The following is a 19,867-nucleotide window of genomic DNA, read 5'->3' as shown; positions in this document are numbered from 1 at the left end:
AGGCAGGGCACAAGGGAATGGAAATCTACCCAGCACATGCGCAGCTGCCTTGTTTGTTTGTTAGAGCACAGGACATCAGCGCCATCTTGTAATGGCGAATGTGAGGGCGGCTCCCCACAATGTACCAAGCAAATTCTCTCACCCCTGTCATTTCCAACAACAAAAACACACACTCTTGCTTCCATTTTGCTGTTTCCTGGTGGTGGTGGGAAGAGACACCAAGTCTTTGCAGAGGTCAGGGCTCTCTCTAATGCTCCTTTCTCTAAATGTGTTTCCAACTTCCAACTAAAGGACTTCTTTATTTCATTTCGAAGGGGTTTTTTTTGTCTGTATCTTAATTCTAATACAATCTCCATATCGCAGTTGATGATTTAAATCCAAGGCTAAAGGAAAAGAGCTCTCTACATTCAAACCCACCTCACATTCTACGTCCCACAATAACTAATTAACATTAATTAAACAGTCTTTGATTCAGACAGAAGGCACTTCTGATACACACAGAACTTCCCCAGTATATATCAGAAGAGTGTCGGTAATTCTTGTTCTATTTATGAATGTAAGCTATGGGTTGATATGTATAGGTAGTTATTGCTTGAATTGATGTTATTCTGATACATTGGATTTATAGAAATTGTTTAAGTCAAGTGTTAAGCTTGCTGTTTGCTTTTGCTTTTCTTGTTTCTTCTTCTTCTTCTTTGAAACAGGGTCTTCCTGGGCAGCCTTATGTGGTCTGCAGCCTGATACACCGACTTCAAATTCGCAGAGAACTCTCTGCCTCTTGAGTGCTGTGATTCGAAGCTTACACAAACCGGCCCCTACTCTTTCCCTCCTCCCCGCTTTGAGACAGTTTCACTATACAGCCCAGGCTGTCTTCAGACTTGTGATTCTCCTGCCTCAGCATCCTGAGTACTGGAATTACAGCTGTGTACTGCCAGACTCAGCTCAGAAACTGTTTTCTTCCCAATCCTTTCTACATCCACTCTGTTTCAGGCCGTCTGGCCTATGCATCTGTTAAGCACTGGCTGCCTCCTGTTCTTTTGCCAAGAAGAATACAACTGGGACCCACCAGAAACTTTGGACTTTATAATCTTTCCATTTGTCACACAGGCAAGGCACAGCCGTGAAACAAATGGGCTCCTTAGCCAGACTTAAGTGGATTTTTCAATCTTGTATTTAAATTTTAAAAATTTCCTTGTGTTTGTATGTGTGTGTGTCTGCCATGACACACATGTGACAAACAGTGACAAAAGACAACTGGTGGGTGTTCTCTCCTTCCAGCATATGGGGTTCCAGATATCCAACTCAGACTATCGAACTTGGCACTTTGAGATTTTTGAGATTAGGTTTCACCCTGTAGCCCAGGCTAGCACTGAACTCACATAACCTTCTGCTTCAGCCTCTCCATGGCTGGGATCCTAAAGGAGAGTCGTTGTACCCACTCTATGGATTTGATGAGACAACTGTGATCTCAGCATTCGAAATGACACTGAGAACTTTCGCCTGCTTTCCAGGTTGTATAATTATAGTACTCATCTATTGGTATTAATGTGTTAAGCAAGGTGAAATATCAAAGTGCAGAACTTAGTATACAGTAGGGTCTTAAAACAAACCATCTCCGTGTACACACCAGGTAATGCACTATTTTTTAGGGGGTGGGTGGGAGGGATGAATCAGCTTAGTGAATTGTCCATACCACACAAACAGACAACAACAGAAGGAAGCATGGCATTCAGGTTGCTTTATAACAGACTGACTTTATAACATACATATGCATACATGGATATGTTAGTATGTGTGCACTCATACAAAGACATCAGGAGTAATAAATACATTCTTAATACATTGCGAGGCAGCCCCTTTATCTCCTAGTCCAGAGTGTCAAGGTTTGGAAACTTCCCATAGTTGTGACTAAAAGGCAGGACTGGTTCTGCTGGGAGTGGCAGTGATGTCCTGATTGTTGTCATGGCATCTCCATTTGCAAGGCGGGGCTAACCGGTCTGTTGTTCAACACGAGGATTAATTACATATTGTCAATATGCTGAGGATTAATTACACATTGCCAATATGCTGTGAACTTCTTAAAGAAATATGCGATCTGGTCTCGGGCATCCCCTGGAGACAGTGCTCCTCGCTGATGGTTGTGACAGGCTCTCAGCCTGAGTCACTAGCCCCTGCCTGTCAGCATCAAGGAGCCATACAATATGGAGCTTCAGCTCTAGCCAGCCTTGTGATTTTTACAATTGGCATCTCTCCAATTTTTTTTTATTTCAGGTTTTTTTTTTGATAGAAATAATAGGAAATAAGCTTTTATTTTATTTTATTTGTTTTAAATGAAGCCAGGTATGGTGGTGCAGTGCCTTTAATCTCAGCCCTTGGGAGGCAGAGGTAGGCAGACCTTTTGTGAGTTTGAGGCCAGTCTGATCTATAGAACAAGTTCCAGAATAGCAAAGACTACACAGAAAAACCTCATCTCAAAAAATTGGTGTAAAAATGATTTCTATGTATATGAGTGTCTTGCCTGCATACATGTATGTACATGGTGTATGTATGTACCTGGTGCCTACAGAACTGAGGTAAGATCAGATCCCTTGGAACCAGAGTTATGGATGACTGTGAACCACCATGTGTGTGCTGGGGAGAGAACCTGCAGGTTCTCTGCAGAGCAGAAAGTGCTCTTAACTGCTGAGCCATCTCCCCAGCCTCCTCCTCCTCCTCCTCCTCCTCTTCTTCTTCTTCTTCTTCTTCTTCTTCTTCTTCTTCTTCTTCTTCTTCTTCTTCTTCTTCTTCTTCTTCTTCTTCTTCTTCTTCTNTCTTCTTCTTCTTCTTCTTCTTCTTCTTCTTCTTCTTCTTCTTCTTCTTCTTCTTCTTCTTCTTCTTCTTCTTCTTCTCCTTCTTCTTCTTTTCTTCTATCCTTCTGCTTTTCTGACAGAATCTTTCTTGCAATGCAGTTTGGGGTGTCCTGAAACTCTTGTTCTCAAGCTTTCTGCGTGTGGGGTTGCCTGTGCCCCAACACTTTGGACTCCTTCCTGGGCTTTTATGTGGATGCCACAGTTTGAGGAGCTTTCCCATGTGGGCCATCTCTGCAGGCCAGTTACCAGGTCCTTCTAAAGTCAAGGACACCAAAGAGAGATGAAGTGACTTTCACAACATGGTATTGCTAAGAAGTGGTTTGTCACAGTATAAATGCCAGTGTTTCTAAAGCCAACAGTCAGGCCAGACCACTTCCTTGGCGAGTCTGGGGACAGTCTGGATTGGGCTTCAGGACATTTTTGTTCTTTTCTCATGCACACAAGTTGACAAGGTCACTAATGGAAGTTTCCATAGGCATGGCGGATAGCCAGTTTCTCTTATTCCTTATACCTTGGTTAAAATGTCAGTGTCAGTGTTCAAAAGAGGCAGGCACACCCACTTTCTTGCAAGGTTGCACCATTTGAACTCTGCTGGCTGTGCATGAAGGCGTTTCTTCGTAGACTTTCTATACTTGATATTCTTACGGACTCCAACTTATGTATCCTTTCATTCAACTGGGAAATATTTAGCATCTTTCTATTTTGTAAAATATGCATTTCTTAACACTGAAAAGGGTAGTGACCAAAGTTGTTTGCAATAATGGAGTCCTGGAAAGTATGTGGGAATTCACATGAACCCTATCTTTGCCTGGAGGATGTGAGTTACGTTGGCCACTTGGACCCAAGATTTTCAATTCCTTTACAACATTAAATAATAATTTTTTTCAGTGCCCAAGTTTCACATTTTTTAAGTTTGAGGGTTTTCCCCCCAATCTGAGAACACCGAGTCTGTTTCTTTTCTTATTGTCCAGACCTGATGGTAATCACGTTACACCGAGCTCTGCTCTGCTCCGAGTTTACAACGCACTGCCTCTTCTAGTTTGGCCAACAGTTCCTCTCCCTCCACTATCCAATAATGATGATTTTGGATTTTGTTTAGAGAAATGGGTCCAGGATTCTTTGGTGAGCAATCTCTTTGATTGCAGTAAGTTCAGACACTTTGTTCACTACAGGTCAGTTTATAGCTATGTTCTTTACGGAAGGTTTTACTGATCCTAAACCATATTTCCAAACAAAACAAAACAAAACAAAACGCAACCAACCAACCAAACAAACAAAAAAACAGCAACGAAATAGAAGTTCTAGTGAAATCGATCTTTCCACCGATTGTTTAAAACAACCATCTTCATCTGTTTCTAATTTAAAGCCCCCAATGAACCAGATCATGTTCAGTAGTAAATGCGGTCTCAAACGCGTCTCAAGATTTCCCAGTCCTCCGCTGCCACTCTACCGCCCCATCATCCTAATCTTTTCCCCGTATCCTCTGACATTTTTCTTCATTACTCGTTTGCTTTTCTGTCTACCCTGAGAGTGCAAAGTTCAGGTACCACTGCCGCAGCTGCATCCCCAGGGCCTAGAAACCTGCCTGAAACTGTGAACAAATGGCTGACTAAATGAGGAACTATATGCACTATCGCTTCCTTTCCCTTTAAATAAATACTCTTCAAGAGGCACTACTCGGATTACAACTCCGGCGAGAACTAGGGCACGTAGCTTCCCCATTGGCTTGCAGGACTGGCCGTTGCTCTGGGCAACCACTGTTTCCTACTAGCCGTGCCGTCGTTGCCCCGCCTCTCCCGCTTGGCCCCACCCCAGGACGGCGAGACCGGGTACCGAGCTTCAAAAACGGCACTGGCCCTTTAAGCCGCGGAGAGCACTTCTGGTCATGTGGCCCGCGGCCACCGGAAGGGGAAGTTTCTCTTGTGATCGCTGCCTACCTTGTCCGAATTCGGTGGCGCCACGTCCGTCGGTCTCCGCCTCCTGCACAGCGGCTGCGCCTCCACTTTCCCTGGCCGAGCCGGCCGCGGAGCGCGGGGTGGGCACGGGAGGACGCGCGGCGCTGCGCAGCCGGTCACCTGACGGGCGACCATGTCGGACATCGGGGACTGGTTCAGGAGCATCCCGGCCATCACGCGCTACTGGTTTGCTGCCACCGTCGCTGTCCCCTTGATCGGCAAGCTCGGGATCATCAGCCCGGCCTACTTCTTCCTCTGGCCCGAAGCCTTCCTCTATCGCTTCCAGGTAGTAGCCGGCGTCGGGCGGTGGAGACTACAGCCCCCAGGTGTCCCCGCGGCGACGGAACGGGTTCGCCGGGCTGCGGGGCGCGCTGGGGCTGGTGGGATCTGTAGTGCGTCCGCCTCCAGGGGTTTAAGGCTGGGGTCCTTTGGGTCCCGGGAGGTCCTGGGGTCGAGTGTTAAGGCTTAGATAATTTAGAGTCGCGGATTGGCCTGCTGGGACGTGACTCACGATACCTGTCTGGCGAGATTGTACTTCGCGCCTTCCGCACTCTGAAGTGAGAAGGTAAGTTGCCATTCTGTTGGCGGATTGGGCCCACCTACCTAAATATCTTCCTCTCTCTATCCCCCGTCGTGGGTGGCGATGCCATCTTAATCAGTGGTGTCTACTTGATATACTTCTGCGTGGGTTGTTTGCGTGTTTACAGTTTCTCTCTCCTCCCTAAAGCAATGGTTTAATGGCAGATATTAATAAGAATGAATTTATCTGTATTGCCTGCGGGCCCTATCCCATCACCTGGCATATAGCAGTTAAATGTTACCAGTGAATGAATAAACTACTCAGGAAACGGGAGATGCTGATGTTCTTAAGCATTCAGCATATTAATCAAGATTATCATTCCAAGCCAAAGAATGTTAATTTCCTAGAGGTTATTTTTATTGATTCTGTGATATAAAAATTTAATCAGGGGACGCTGAGATCCCAATATCAGATCTGGATTTCCACACATTCCTTGGCCTTCTCTTTGTACTCTCCACTGGATGTTATTTTTCTCGTCTCCTTTGCTGATTTCTCATTTTCCTGACCCAGATGTTGGGATATGCTCTAGGAGTTTGTTATAGGATCTTCTGTAGTCTCTCCCTTGGACTTAGATCTTTATTACACAGGGGGCATAAACACATGAACGGGAGACGGTCATGTAGTGTAGTGTTGGAAATCATCACCTGGTGACCAACCAGTAGACATATAATCAAATCTCCCTTTCATCTTTGCAAATAGCAACTGTGTTTGCTAGAGGAGTTTAACAGTCATAGAGACATCCCTGAGTTCCTTTTTTTTTTTTTTTTTTTGGTTTTACTATTTAGTGCTGGGATTCACACCCAGAGCGTAGCACATGCTAGCCAAGTGCTCTGCCACTGAGATGCACACCTTGTCGGGCCCCTTGACTTCTTTCTCCCATCCCAGAATCTGTCAGCTTAGACAGCTGTCTATCCAGAATCCAGACCTTCCTCCATCGAAAGCTGTTAGCATGCCAGCTTTGTTCTTTCTGTTCTTGCTGAGCAGCCAGGGCAATCGTGTGAGAACAGAAATCATGTCCTGTCAGTCTCTCGAGACTCCTTCAGTATCTGTGAACTGGGATGAGTAAAGTCCATGCCAGGGCTTGCTGTTGCAGCACCCAAGTCAACCCCAGGACCTTTGCACATGTTACTTCTCTCTTGAAAAAGGTAGTCATGGCTCACTTACTTTCATGTGTGTCTTTCAGGTCTCTGCCCAAATGCCATTTTCCCTTGTAGGCTTTCTCTGATTGCAGTCCATCAGAATGCTCCTCCTTCACTGTTCCCTTCCCTTTCCTTTTCCCTGCGACATGGTATTTGTTAGTTAGTTCATTTCCCATTGAGAACCTAGATGAGCGCTGGGCACATAGCAGCTGCTTATGTATTGCTCGAGTTCATAGAAATTACTGGGAGCTTGCTATGTGCTGGGTACCTGTCTACAATGGCAAATAGGACAGAGGTACCTGATCCTATGAGAAAAACAGAGGGAGGGAGGTACACTGCTAAGGACAGTGTTTAAGGTACCAGTGTTTCCGAAAAATCTAAGAGAACACTTGAAATCTTTGAATCTGGCTTTTGGACCCAGTCTTTCAGAAAGAATGAATAGTAAGGGCTGGTGAGATGGCTCAGCGGGTAAGAGCACCCGACTGCTCTTCCGAAGGTCCAGAGTTCAAATCCCAGCAACCACATGGTGGCTCATAACCATCCTTAACAAGATCTGACTCCCTCTTCTGGAGTGTCTGAGGACAGCTACAGTGTACTTACATATAATAAATAAACAAATCTTAAAAAAAAAAAAAAAGAAAAAGAAAAAAAAAAGAAAAAGAAAAAAATAGTAAACTGGGAAACTAGACAAAAAGTGGGAATAGAAAGAAGACTGGTATCAAGTAGAGAGCCAACCGAAGTGAAAAGCCTGGTAGATGAAGACAGGGCGTTATCCCCGGGCTTGTGCCGTAAAGCACAGATGAATCGTCGAGGGCCTTGTAGTTCATGGTAAGAGGCTAGCAGTCTAAGTTTCTACAGCACTAAGGATCGAGCCTAGGGCACTGCACATGCTGGGCAAATCCTCTGCCTTCCACCTTTGAGTTGAGAGCACCAGTGACGCCTGGGAGGATTGGAATAAAACACTGGAAGTTGATTCCCCACTTGGAGGAGGAGTGAAGTCAGGGAGTTGGGAGCGTTGGGCGATGGACTCAGCGACATACAAATATACTTTACTGAGAGTGGGAATGCTTAGCAGGGCTTGGGTTTGGTTTGAAGTGTGGATTAATGGTGTGCTTTGACGAGTGTTAAATCTCGAGGTGTTTTCCAGGCAGCCCAGTAGAGACATCCTGCAGCAGTTGTAAGAACATGAGTCGAAAGCTCAGCCTGCATTGTACAGTGTTGTTATGTATTAAGAAAATAATTGCGTTAATAAATGCGTTTTGGCAGAGTGCTGTTGTGAACCTTGTACCCAGTGGCATGTTGGGTAATGTGAGTGCACAGGGAGTGTTGGCTGTAAATCACTTTACGAGAACATGGTCAAAACTGACTCTCTGAGCCTTGTGAAATCTTGCTCACTTGTGTAGTCAGATTGCTAGAGTAACCAACATCAAAAGCTTTTTATAATAAGCTACAGATGTAGTAATGTTTAAAAAAAACAAACAAACAGGAACCCACTGGAGACAGCATTTGTGTCACACCTCATGTGGATACACTAGCCCCTCAGATGTAGATTGTAACAAACCTAGTAGAAACCATGCAGGAAGGATGGAAAAGCACAGAAGGTGTGCTTTCACAGTTTCTGCAGGAGACGCCTTTCCTTAGATGCTCCATCTGTGCCAGCCTAAAGAAACGGGGATAATTGATTTCGAATTGTGCGTTCCCAGTTTGAAGGAATAAAGTAACGATGCTTTTCTTACTTCTGCGAATGTGATGGTTTAAAGCTGTAAAGTTTAAAGGGCTAATTCTCCAGTTTGGATAACAAAATACAGCAAGTGGGCAAAGACTCACTACCTGGCTGTCCAAGTTTCTCCTTACCATACACTTTCCAGTGATGGCGTGTTGTCCTCTCGGCCAGTGATTAAAGAGAAGTGGCAGTTTCTGGATGCCTTCGTATTTATTCACTGAGATAAGCCTCCTGTGGAGCCTGTACTATATTTCATTTTTTTAGAAACAAAATAGTGTCACTCCCTTTTGTCAGTGCTGTGCTGTTCCTATATGTGTGTCACTTCAGTTTCTACAACCAGCTTGAAATACATGCTGGTTCGTTTATGAGCTGGCTTCTGTCTCACCTAGTTAAGAGTGGTCTGAGTTGCCTTAAATTCCTTCCTTACTAACTAACTAACTAACCCCTTATCCCCAAAGTGTTTAGCAAGGTGTTTTGAAAAGTGATTTCTTCAAACTAGTTGTAGAAAATGATTTTTCCTTTTTTCCTAGAGCTGGAAGATCATAAGGCACCAAGTAGTTAATCATCTAGGACAGAAAGATTGTAGGCTTTCAAGTATTTCAAGAAGTTAGGTCATAACACCAAGGCCTAGCTCTTACAAGTTGTGTGCTGTGAACCAAGTTATTTATCTGTCTGAACTTAAAGTGTCTTTACCTAAAAGAACACCAAGGCCTAGCTCTTACAAGTTGTGTGCTGTGAACCNTGAACCAAGTTATTTATCTGTCTGAACTTAAAGTGTCTTTACCTAAAAGAACACCAAGGCCTAGCTCTTACAAGTTGTGTGCTGTGAACCAAGTTATTTATCTGTCTGAACTTAAAGTGTCTTTACCTAAAAGCAGTGATAATATAATGATGTGCTAACTTATCAGTTACAGGACTCTTGACTGTAGGGCCCTCCCTCAGCTAATGCTTTTTTTGGAAAGGAAAAGAGTAGAAGTTGCATTAAATGATTATATTAATTATGAGCTAGGTCTTAATTTTATAAACATAAACAAAAGTGCTTTCAAATCAAGGAAATATGTTAGCTATTTCATACTTCTCCTAAGTAAAACACACAGAAAATTGTTTGTATAGTAGCCAATAAGTAGTTTATTAAAACTATTGAAATGATTGACCCTTTTTATTAGTAATAATATGAGATTTTAATATTAAGTTAAATTGGAAATATAATTTGTGAATTATTGTTGTTATTTAATCCCTGTCAAAGAATCCCAATTTACTGGACATGATGATACCTACCTGTAATTCTATTGTTGGGGAATAGAGGCCAGGCTGGGCTGTATATAGCAAGTTTCAGGCTAGCTTTATACTACAGAGTGAGGTGTCATCCCAAGAACGTGAAAAGCAAGCAAGAACAACAGAAAGGCCACTCAGGGCTGGGGTGTGGCTCAGTTGGTGTGGCGGTTGCTTAGCATTCACAGAGCCTTGGGTTTGATCCCAAATACCTCATAAAGCCAAGTATGGTGGCTTGAGTCTGTAATCCCAGTGGTGGAGAGAGAGAGAGGCAGGAGAGCACAAATTCGAGGTCGTACTTGATGTAATATAATAGCTTCAAGAATAGCCTATCTCAGGAAAACAAAAAACAAAAAACAAATGAATAACAAAACAAAAAGGCCTCTAACTTAGATTGGAGAGATGTGAGCTCTTAGCTTCTCTAAGCTTGTTTTCCAGAATTAGTTATTGTCACATTTAACCCAATGACTACAAGCTTAGCAGTTGTTTTAAGAGTATTTGGGTTATGCTATCTATATCTATATCTTTATCTATATCTATATCTATATATCTATATATATCTGAAAGGAAAGTGAACTTGAACTGTGGCTGACCTGGGAGTAGCAAGATTTGCTTACACCAGCATTCAGCACACAGGTGCTGCCATCAGCTTGCTTGCTTGCTTGCTTGGAGACCCATGCATGTGCCAGTGCTTGTGGGCATGCATGGCTGTGTGTGTGTTGCATGTGTGTGCATGGACAAGTGTACAAGTATTCCAAGGCCAGAGATTATCCTTGAGCGACATTGCTCAGGAGCTGTAAACCTTGAGTTTTGAGACAAGGACTCTCCCTGGGACCTGAGGCTCACTGGTTAGGTTAGGTTGGTTGGCCTTTTTCCATCTCCCTTGCTCCTTTGGCTCTCCAGAGTTAAATGTACCTTTCTACTCATGGCCCTGCAAATGCAGCCTGTTTCCTTATCCTATTTACATGTCAGATAGAGGAAACAAGGGGCTGTTGGGGATTTCAGAAATCAACACTATCCTTCTGAAAAAACTCAGTACCTAGTGATTTCAAATTATAATTTTAAATAAAAAAATAATAAGTCTCTTAGATGAATGAAAGCAAGTATAACTCAAGGGTAAGCTTAATGAACAGGGAAGAGAAGTGAGGTATTTTGACAGACACTGATTTCTAAAGAACAGGTGCACACAGTGGCTAAAAATAGTATTGTGTCATCAGCATTAGAGAAAATGTAGTCAGGGGAAAAAGCCTGAGGGTTTTTTTCTTTTTCTAAAATCAAGCATTGAGTAACTTAAAGGAGGTGAGATGTGAATGTTAAAAATCAGGTCAGTGGGTGTTTTCTGAAAGGTTGTAATAGTAGCACACCTCCATATATGCTTTACACTTTAAACAGAGCACATTTCAATTCACTTTCTTGAGCTCAGTCATTTAAGCAGTATGACAGGATGAGGGTTGGCATCCCAGGACACATATCACTGGGTAAACAGAAAAAAGTCACCTCAAAAGTCTAGACTTACAAAATCCCAAGGTTAGGGACTTGCTTCTGCCCTGTATTGCGGTGCTTTTGCAAACAGGGAGTCAGAATTGATGGTGATGGGTTTATTCCCAGTTCATTCCTAGGTCCTAACAAGGATAGCAATATTGGAAATTTTACTAAATGTAGTTGTAATACGGCTATCTCTGTTGAGTGACATTATAGAGAGGAGGGTTTAGTCTTACAATTCTAGAGTCATACTAAAACAGAATTCTCTCTTCACCTGTTCCTAGCTATTATGTTACCTTTATCAATAGTGTTTCCTCATCCATAAAACCCACCTTCTGAATCATTTTGTGTAAATAGGTTGAGTAGCATACTAATTCATTCATTTGTTTTTTTAAAGCCATTAATGAAGGTCTGGGGATGTACACAGCTCAGTTGTTAGGGCATTTGCCCAGCATATCAAGGTCCTGGGTTCCATCCTCACAACTCTCTATAAACACAAACACATTAGCCAGTGGGGGCTGGGCGTGCTTCTTCCCTTGTGCTTTGAAATTGGGGCTGAGAAATGGTAACTTTACAGAAACTTCCCTCCAGGGCTTCTCTTGTCATCGGCAGTGCCCTTTTCTTGAGACAGTGCTGTTCCTGTGGTCAAGTTGGGAATGGAGCTGATTTAACCTGGTGTTTTACTGCTTCATTGCAGGGGTCTTGGAAGGTCACATTTAGTCTACACAGGGCATTAAGCTCTGAGGGTTTCCTTTCTGTCCATGGAGTGGGCTTGGCAGCTCTGTCTCTGCTGTCTTCCACTCTAGCAGCCCCACATCGTTAGCAGCCCTCTTCTGTTTGTTGTGCTCTTGCAGTTCTTGGGGGCTTTGTGCCAAGAGTGTCTTTTCCCTTCCTTGTGCCAACTCTTGCTCATTTTGACAGTCTTCCCCTGATTGATCCAGCCGTGCTTTTCGTGCTTGGCACATGATAGTATGCCACAAGACACATAGCTTTTAAGTCAGAGGTCAGCATTATTCTGTTTCCCACAGTGTAGGGGCCATCACTTTATTGTTTAATAATGTGTTGAGATAGAAGCCAGTGAATAGTAAGGGTGAAAGGGGTGAAAGCAGAGATGGGTTTGTTTGATTGGGTTTTGTTTTTTCTGTTTTTTTGATAGACTTGTGTGTTTGGGAAGATCAAGAGGTTCAACTTTCAAATGTTACTTGCTTTGAGGGTTGATTATGAAAGGAAAAAGAGAAAACTCTGCAGAAAACCATGAAAGTTAAACAAGAGTATGTCAGTGTCACAGGGATAAGAAAAGATAGAGATGTTAGATCTGATTTACTTTAGAAAAGTATCAAGGCTAGCCAGGAAAAGGATTTGGAAAGATATGAAAATATATTTATTAAGCCAGAAATTAAAATAACTTAGTATAGGCATTCATCCTAAATTATCTAATCTAAAAGTAGGCTTTAAAATTGAACATGTTTCTATCTATGGAAAAAAATCTTAGAGACTTTGCAAGCACGATAGTGATGGGTACATTTCCTGTGTTAAACTTTTGTGTTGAATACACAGCAAAAGTACTATAAAATCAGTGTATTTTGGAATAAATATAAAGTAGATATTGCTGTGTAAAATACAGCAAAAGTACTCTAAAAGCATAAGTCTAATGACAGAACAGAAAGTAACTTGAAACAAGAAAATTTCCATAATACACACAGAGATGCAGATCTATTAGGACAGTGGATGTGCCTTTAAAATGTGTCTTTAAAATGAAGAAAGATGCTTAGATTTCTCAAAGCAAACAAAGATTAGTTTTCAGGTTAGTGGCTGTCAATATCCTTTTTTGAGAATATGTGTAGAAAGATAGCAATCATCTACATTTTAGAAGGAAGTATAAATTAATTAAACATTTCTGTAGACATTTGGCAATATCTACCAAAATAAGTGCATATGTCTGTTGATCTAACAGATTGATTCCCAGGCATTTATTCTGTTTGTGTATGTATGTGTGTGTGCATGTGTATGTGTGTGTGTAGAATATACAAGAATATTCATCATGGCATCATAACAGTTTAAATGAAGTTTGTCTATCCACATATCCACATAAAGAAAGACTGTGAAGCCAATAGAAATATTTTGTCAAGGGAATGAAGACAGAACTGCAATAAAAGCATAGTGAGGAGGGAGAAATAATGGCAGAGCGTTCACGGAAATGGGCTGTGCATGCACTCATGCCCTTGGAGTTCCAGAACACAGGAGGCTGCGGGCAGCAGGCTGATTGAATGTTCCAGGAAAGCCTGGGCTTTGAAACCCTAAAAACAAAGGCAAAGCATGGTGTTGTGTACCTTAAATTCCAGCATTTGGGAAACAGAGGGAGATTTCTGAGTTCGGGGCCAGCCTGGTCTACATACTTCAGGACAGCCAGGCCTATGTAGAGTGATCCTGTCTCTAAAAACTAAAACAAAAACAAAAATAAAAAAACCTAAAAGCTTGGCCATGTGGAGCAGGCAACTCTGTAATCCCAGCAACTCTTGCTGTGGAGGCAGGAGGATTGAAAATTTAAGAACTATCTGTGCTGCATAAGTTAAAGGCCTCATGTGCAATGCAGTGAGTTGAGTCCCTCCTCTCTCAAAATGTGAAAAGAGGGTTTGGACCGATCTCAGTGGTAGAGTGCCTATTCTACCCTGGGTTCAGTTCATTGTGCTGCCCCCAAGGGAAAGCAGTTAGTTGTTGCTGAAAATCACATTTGGAGATTGGAGTTAGGACTTCCCCTCTTCATGTTTTGTGTGTGTGTGTGTGTGTGTGTGTGTGTGTGTGTGTGTGTGTGCTGAGCTATTTCCTTTTGCGCCCATTGCCTATTTAGCACTTTATTTTGATTCCTGCTAACCTCTAGCGGTTGAGAATGCCACTTTTACTTTAGGATTATCTGTTAGCCCGTTCTTAGGCAAGGCTAGACATACATTTGCAGAGTATCGATTTTGCTAACTTGTTTAAAAATATTTACTGATTATTTTGATGCCCCATTATTTCATTGATCTGTGAATTGATGATATGTAGGCAGCAGGACCTACTCTGTCTCCTCCTACTGTGGCAGTGATGTCACTTTAGCTCTCCTTGAAAGAATGCTTTGCATAGTACGATTTGGTTTGGTTAAAATAAGAAAAACATTCATCCCAGGTCAGAGAAACTGACAGCTGTTTGTTTTGTTCTGTCCAGATATGGAGGCCGTTCACTGCCACCTTTTATTTCCCCGTGGGTCCAGGAACTGGATTTCTTTATTTGGTCAATTTATATTTCTTATATCAGTATTCTACACGGCTTGAAGCAGGTAAGTTACCTGTCATTGTTAAAGTGTTGCTTCATTCTAACTTACTAATTCATTCTAAATATGTTGACTTGGATTTTGAGGACCATTAATATTATATAAAGAAATGTGTATTGATAGTTCTTGCATGCTCATTGGGTCATGACTGTAGAATATTTGATTTTATTTTTTTGTTCTTGTGGGGTTTTTTTGGTTTTTTGGGGTTTTTTTTGAGACAGGGTCTCATCTATCCCTGGCTATAACCAATTGAGATCCACCTGCCTCTGCTTCCTGAGTGCTGGGATTAAAGGTGTGCACTACCACACCCAGACTGATTGAGTTTTTAATCATAGAATGAGTTGTAATTTCTTATAGAAAGAAATAACGTCAGATCAAAATTTGCATGTCTTAACATCTCCTGAGTGTCTGGGCTGTGTTCTTACTCTTGTCTTCATCCTGCTAGAGTGAAAGCAAGCTAGAATGTACGCGTCTCTCAGACAGAGTGCGAGACAATTCAGAACTTAATCTCTCTCTCAGAGGTAAAATTGCCCAGCCAGGGGCTGGAGAGGATGGCTCAGTGAGCAAAGTGCAGGTGTGAGGACCAGTTCAGATCCCTTCAGCCATGCAGATAAGCTGGGTGTGGCCCTGGGCCCCTGCAGTTCAAGACCCCCAAGGATTCTGGGGGCTCTCTCCACCTAGAGGAGTCAGCTGTTGGGGTCCATTTTCAGTCAGAGGCCTTTCTCAAAAAATAAGGTGATGAACAATAGAGGAAGATACTGATTGTGACCTCTGACCTTCACACATGCAACATGGGTACCTACACATGCACACATACATATACTACACAAGTATACATGTAGACAACAACTTTAAGGCAGGATTTGTATTGTGGTATTTTTTGTTGTTGTTGTTGTTTTGTTTGTTTGTTTGTTTTGGTTTTTTGAGACAGGGTTTCCCTGTCTAGTCCTGGCTGTCCTGGTACTCACTCTGTAGACCAGACTGGCCTCGAACTCAGAAATCCGCCTGCCTCTGCCTCCTGAGTGCTGGGATTAAAGGCGTTCGCCACCACACCCGGCTGGTAGTTTTTTTTAAATATAACATCTTGTATGATACAATAGAGAAGCAATCCAGTGCTTTAAAAGTGTCTTGTTGAATTAAGTATTTCCACAATACCTATATGCTAGTTTGAGTCGCTTATACAAGGAAGCAGTAAATTGATACCCTAGTCAAAATACAGATTCACTTTTGTTGAATGTAAGTGATTTGCAAAGGTTGGCTGACTTCAGAGAGTTGATAGAGTTGCTGGCTCGCTCTTAGGTCAGGTTTCTGAATTGTTTTTAAGAGTCTGCTCAAGTGTTTGAAAATTTGCCTCTGTCTCACAGCTGTTGCCACCAAGGCTGACGACCTGAATTCAATTTCCTGAAGCCCACATGGTGCAAGTGTAGACCTGACTCCCAGCAAGTTATTCTCTGACCTCTGCATGCACACTAATGTACATGCCCATACACGCATGCACGCACATAACCCCCCCCCACACACACACACACACAAATAAATGTGCTAGGCCTCACCACCATACCAGAGCTCCCCTGAACTGTAGCAGGGCTTTCCTGCCTCCCAGAACCTTTGGGTTCCACTCTCCCTTGTCCAGTTCTTGGTGGTAGTTCTGAGTAGAGCGGTAAGGAGCGGTCACTTAGCATTCTGCACTTCCAGTTTCTCTAAGTGATGATTAAGTTGTTGGAGTAGCTCTTATTATAAACACCAGTGTAGTACATTCTGGGTGAAGTGTGGATGATCCATGACAAGCTGTGAAGCTTTTCCCATGGAAAATGTAAACATATACAGAGTCTTAGAGAAAAAGACCAGTGAACCTTTTTCTTCTTACTGAGAAAAATTCATCTCACATCACATTTTAACCCTTTGTGAGCCTATGATTCAGTGTTTTTTTTTTTTTTTTGTTTTTTTTTTTTAATGTTTTTGTAACCATCACAGCAATTTAATTTCACAATGTTTTTATCAGCACCCCTGTAGTAGACCCAGAGTACCCCGCCCTCAGCTCCTGGCTATTACCAGTCTACTTCCTGTGTGGATTTACCTGTTTAATGTCAGTTTGTGACATTTAACTCAATGTTGGCTTTGTTAGTGCGGACTCTTGTTACAATTCACTCATGTTGTGGTATATGTTGGTGTGAGTCTCCTTGACTGTCGTTCCCCCCCCATCACATCTGGTTTTGTCTGTATCAGTGCCTTTGCCTCGGTTATTTGAAGCAGAATGTCACAGATAATTCTCTTTCACTCATTGGTACCCTGCATAGCTCTGAAGTCAGGCCTGAAGGACTCTTTCTGATGTGGAGCTTGAGCTGATATAATTGTGAGATTCTGTGGCCACCTTCTGCGCTTGAGTCCATTTACCCACTTTATTAACTTGGTCAGATAACGTAAGCTGCTCTAATATTTTGTGTATGAAAAACAGGCAAGAGAATCTGCACTGGTAGACTACTACTTGGTTTTGTTTGCTTTTATCCTTAGAAGTTGCTTCCCTTTCTTTCCAGTCAAAAAGCACTTTGGAATGTTGAAGCTGAGAGGCACTTTGGAAATAGTTTCTTTGATATAAAAAATTGCTCTCTTTATCTGTGGGTTCTGTGTCATGAGTTAGCTGCCTGAAAAATTTGGAATAGCTGGAAAATAAGTCTATTGAACTTAAACAGTTTCTCCCTTGTCGTTACTTATTAAACAACACGTTGTAGCAACTGGTTGTACACAATTTACATTGTAAAAGGGACCATAGGTCATGTGATCTATCTTACAGTATAGGTCAGAATATGTAGGTCCTATGCAAATATTATACCATTTTATCTAAGGGTTGTGGGTATTTGTAGGTTTTAGTATACGGGGAAGCTCTTAGCTCCCACCTTCCATGGATTCCAGTGGAGGATGGTAATCTACATCCCACCTAGCTTCCTCATTTGAGTTTAAAGGGCACATTTCAGTTAATATGTCTGTAGAATTGTGCAGCCATTATCATAATCCATTTACAACATTTCTTTGCCTCTAAAGTCTGTATCTGTTAGTATTGCCCATTTCCTTCAATCCATCTTCCATGCAAGCCATAGGAAACTTCAGTTCCCTTTCTGCTCTTTAGAGTTGCCTGTACTAGTTATTTCTTGTCATAATTGCGATAGGATCATACTGTCTGTGGTCTTTTGTGACTGTTTCTTTTACTTAGTGTCATTTTAAAGTTCTTCTACCTAGCATGTAGATGTAGTTCATTCCTCATTGTTGTCAGTTATATAGATAATGTTGATGGGTCCTTGGTTTAATCCATTTTGTGGCTGCTGTGACGAACGCTGCTGTGAGCGTTAGCCTAGAGAGGAGTCTTCCACACCATCCTGTTGAACCCTCTGTTTCGCAGATAGGTGCTCCTATGTCCTAAAGCTCACACTTTTTTTTTTTTAAAGAAGTGATGTTAAATGTCTTCAGTATAATTTTTGCAAGTAGAAGCTACGTTGTTCCCAGTTCTGAAGCCTGATGTTTGCCTTGTGTTTGTTTCCAGGAGCTTTTGACGGGAGGCCAGCAGACTATTTGTTCATGCTTCTCTTTAACTGGATCTGCATTGTCGTATCCTTCAGGGCTGCTTTAGGCCATAAGTGAACTCCCTACTTCCCTTTTAAGGTTTTGGGAAATAGTATTCTAAAAACTATTTAAATCAGTTTTTATACCTTTTAAAAACTATAGTTAATAATGAGAATATCAGGTTCTGTCTTTTTTTTTTTTAGATTTATTTATTTACTATATGTAAGTACACTGTAGCTACCTTCAGACACTCCAGAAGAGGGCGTCAGATCTTGTTACGGATGGTTATGAGCCACCATGTGGTTGCTGGGATTTGAACTCCGGACCTTCGGAAGAGCAGTCGGGTGCTCTTACCCACTGAGCCATCTCACCAGCCCAGGTTCTGTCTTTAAAGCTAGGGTAAATCCCATGTTTTGGAGATGCCTCCTCTCACTGTAGTAATCTGGGATTTTTATCCATATTCAGTGGAATTTTATTGCTGTCTCCTTGAGCCCAGTTCTCTGTGTTCTCTGGGATGACAGTTTGTTGACTGAAGCACAGATACTCCATGCCAGCCACAAGACAGCTCTCAGGTTCTTTCCAGAAAATTAATTTATAGCCAGTATCATTTTATGACTTCATTGCTGTCCATCTTTTAGTCCTAAATAATAATCTAGTCCATAAGGCACCCCACTCTGGGTGTGGTCTATTTCTGTGTGAGGCACAGTTGATAAGCAAACAGTTGGACCTGACTACTGTTTAAAGTTGATCAAGAGCCGGAAACATAAAGGGCCTGGAACACACCCTCTCCTTTAAGAGAATGGAATTTAAAAAACAAAAACCAAAAACAACAACAACAACAAAAAACCCAAACAATCCTATCCCTGAATGTAAGCATTGTTTGAAATGCTCAGGCCTGTCCATCCTGTAGTTGAATGCTAAATAGTATAGTAGCAGGGTATAGAAGAAGGTACCAGGTGACCGGGTCATGGTGAGGTTGTTCATTTCCATGTCTCCTGCTCTACTGACTGACTGTACCGGCTACTGGGTGTTTCTGCAGGGTTCCCATATCTTAAGTAATCTGATTGCTAGAAAGTGTTCTCCTTTGGAACAGTGTAATGACGTCCACTGGAGGGAAATGAGCCACTCAACCTTGGTATCTATAGAATACTTTCTGCATATGATCTTTAACTTTACAAACCAAGATTACTGGCTTAGCAATGGATATGCAGGTAAGACTTTCAACTATTTGCCCTTCTATATGTTTCAGAAGTTGAGATTACATTGAATGTATAGAATGAGAACTGAATATACTGTTAGCTAAGCCTTTGAGGCTCTTGTAGGCCTCAGAGTAATGGTTATGCAGTATTCCTGGGCATGTGCGGGGTTATGTATTCATTGAAAATAGATTAGATAGTTAAGGAAAATATTTTTTTTTCTTCAAATAACAGCTTGAACTGATGTTTCTGACTTCATGTATTGATCATAGATTTTTATGGCATTCATTGTATGATAAATAATGCGGTTAGTTTGTGATTTTAACATTAGGGTTTCCTGTGCAGAGTTTTGGAGGGGGGCAGGGTAGACAGGCAATCACACTAACCCTTGTTTAGTGCCTTTGGCGCTGAGCTTCCTGTCCTGACTTCCCTTGCAGCTGCTGATGATCCCCCTGATCATGTCAGTGCTCTACGTCTGGGCCCAGCTGAACAGAGACCTGATCGTATCGTTCTGGTTTGGAACACGATTTAAGGTAGTTTACCTCTGAGGAATACAGCTCAGTTTTTGTCTGTGGTAATCTTGCCTGAGCTCAGATGTGTACCTTCTGACACTTCCAGAAGGGGTCACTGCAGAGTAGTGTACCATAGGCAGGTGTCTGCCTCCCCCCTCCTTGGTCCTGCTCCTAGCCATCCCAGCATCCCTTGCTGTTGTTACTTGCAAACCCTCTGAACCTCTTCAGGGATATGCCCCTCAGTGATCGTGTGTGTGTGTGTGTGTGTGTGTGTGTGTGTGTGTGTGTGTGTGTGTG

General features: G+C 42.3%; 1 protein-coding gene across 1 annotated transcript in view; it reads left to right on the top strand.

The window, feature by feature from the left end:
- Positions 1-4,773: 4,773 nt before the first annotated feature.
- Derl1 (derlin 1) overlaps positions 4,774-19,867 on the top strand; it is a 23,874-nt gene continuing 8,780 nt past the window's right edge. The window contains exons 1-5 of the mRNA XM_021216380.2: positions 4,774-5,090; positions 14,202-14,313; positions 17,843-17,907; positions 19,047-19,073; positions 19,496-19,591. Of these exons, the coding sequence (XP_021072039.1) occupies positions 4,938-5,090; positions 14,202-14,313; positions 17,843-17,907; positions 19,047-19,073; positions 19,496-19,591 (453 nt within the window). The 5' untranslated portion in view covers positions 4,774-4,937. The remainder of the gene's footprint in view (positions 5,091-14,201; positions 14,314-17,842; positions 17,908-19,046; positions 19,074-19,495; positions 19,592-19,867) is intronic.

Source organism: Mus pahari, chromosome 17 (assembly GCF_900095145.1).
Source record: "Mus pahari chromosome 17, PAHARI_EIJ_v1.1, whole genome shotgun sequence".
Lineage (NCBI taxonomy): Eukaryota > Metazoa > Chordata > Mammalia > Rodentia > Muridae > Mus > Mus pahari.
The sequence above is the reverse complement of the archived record's forward strand: the minus strand, read 5'-3'. Positions and strand labels throughout refer to the sequence as shown.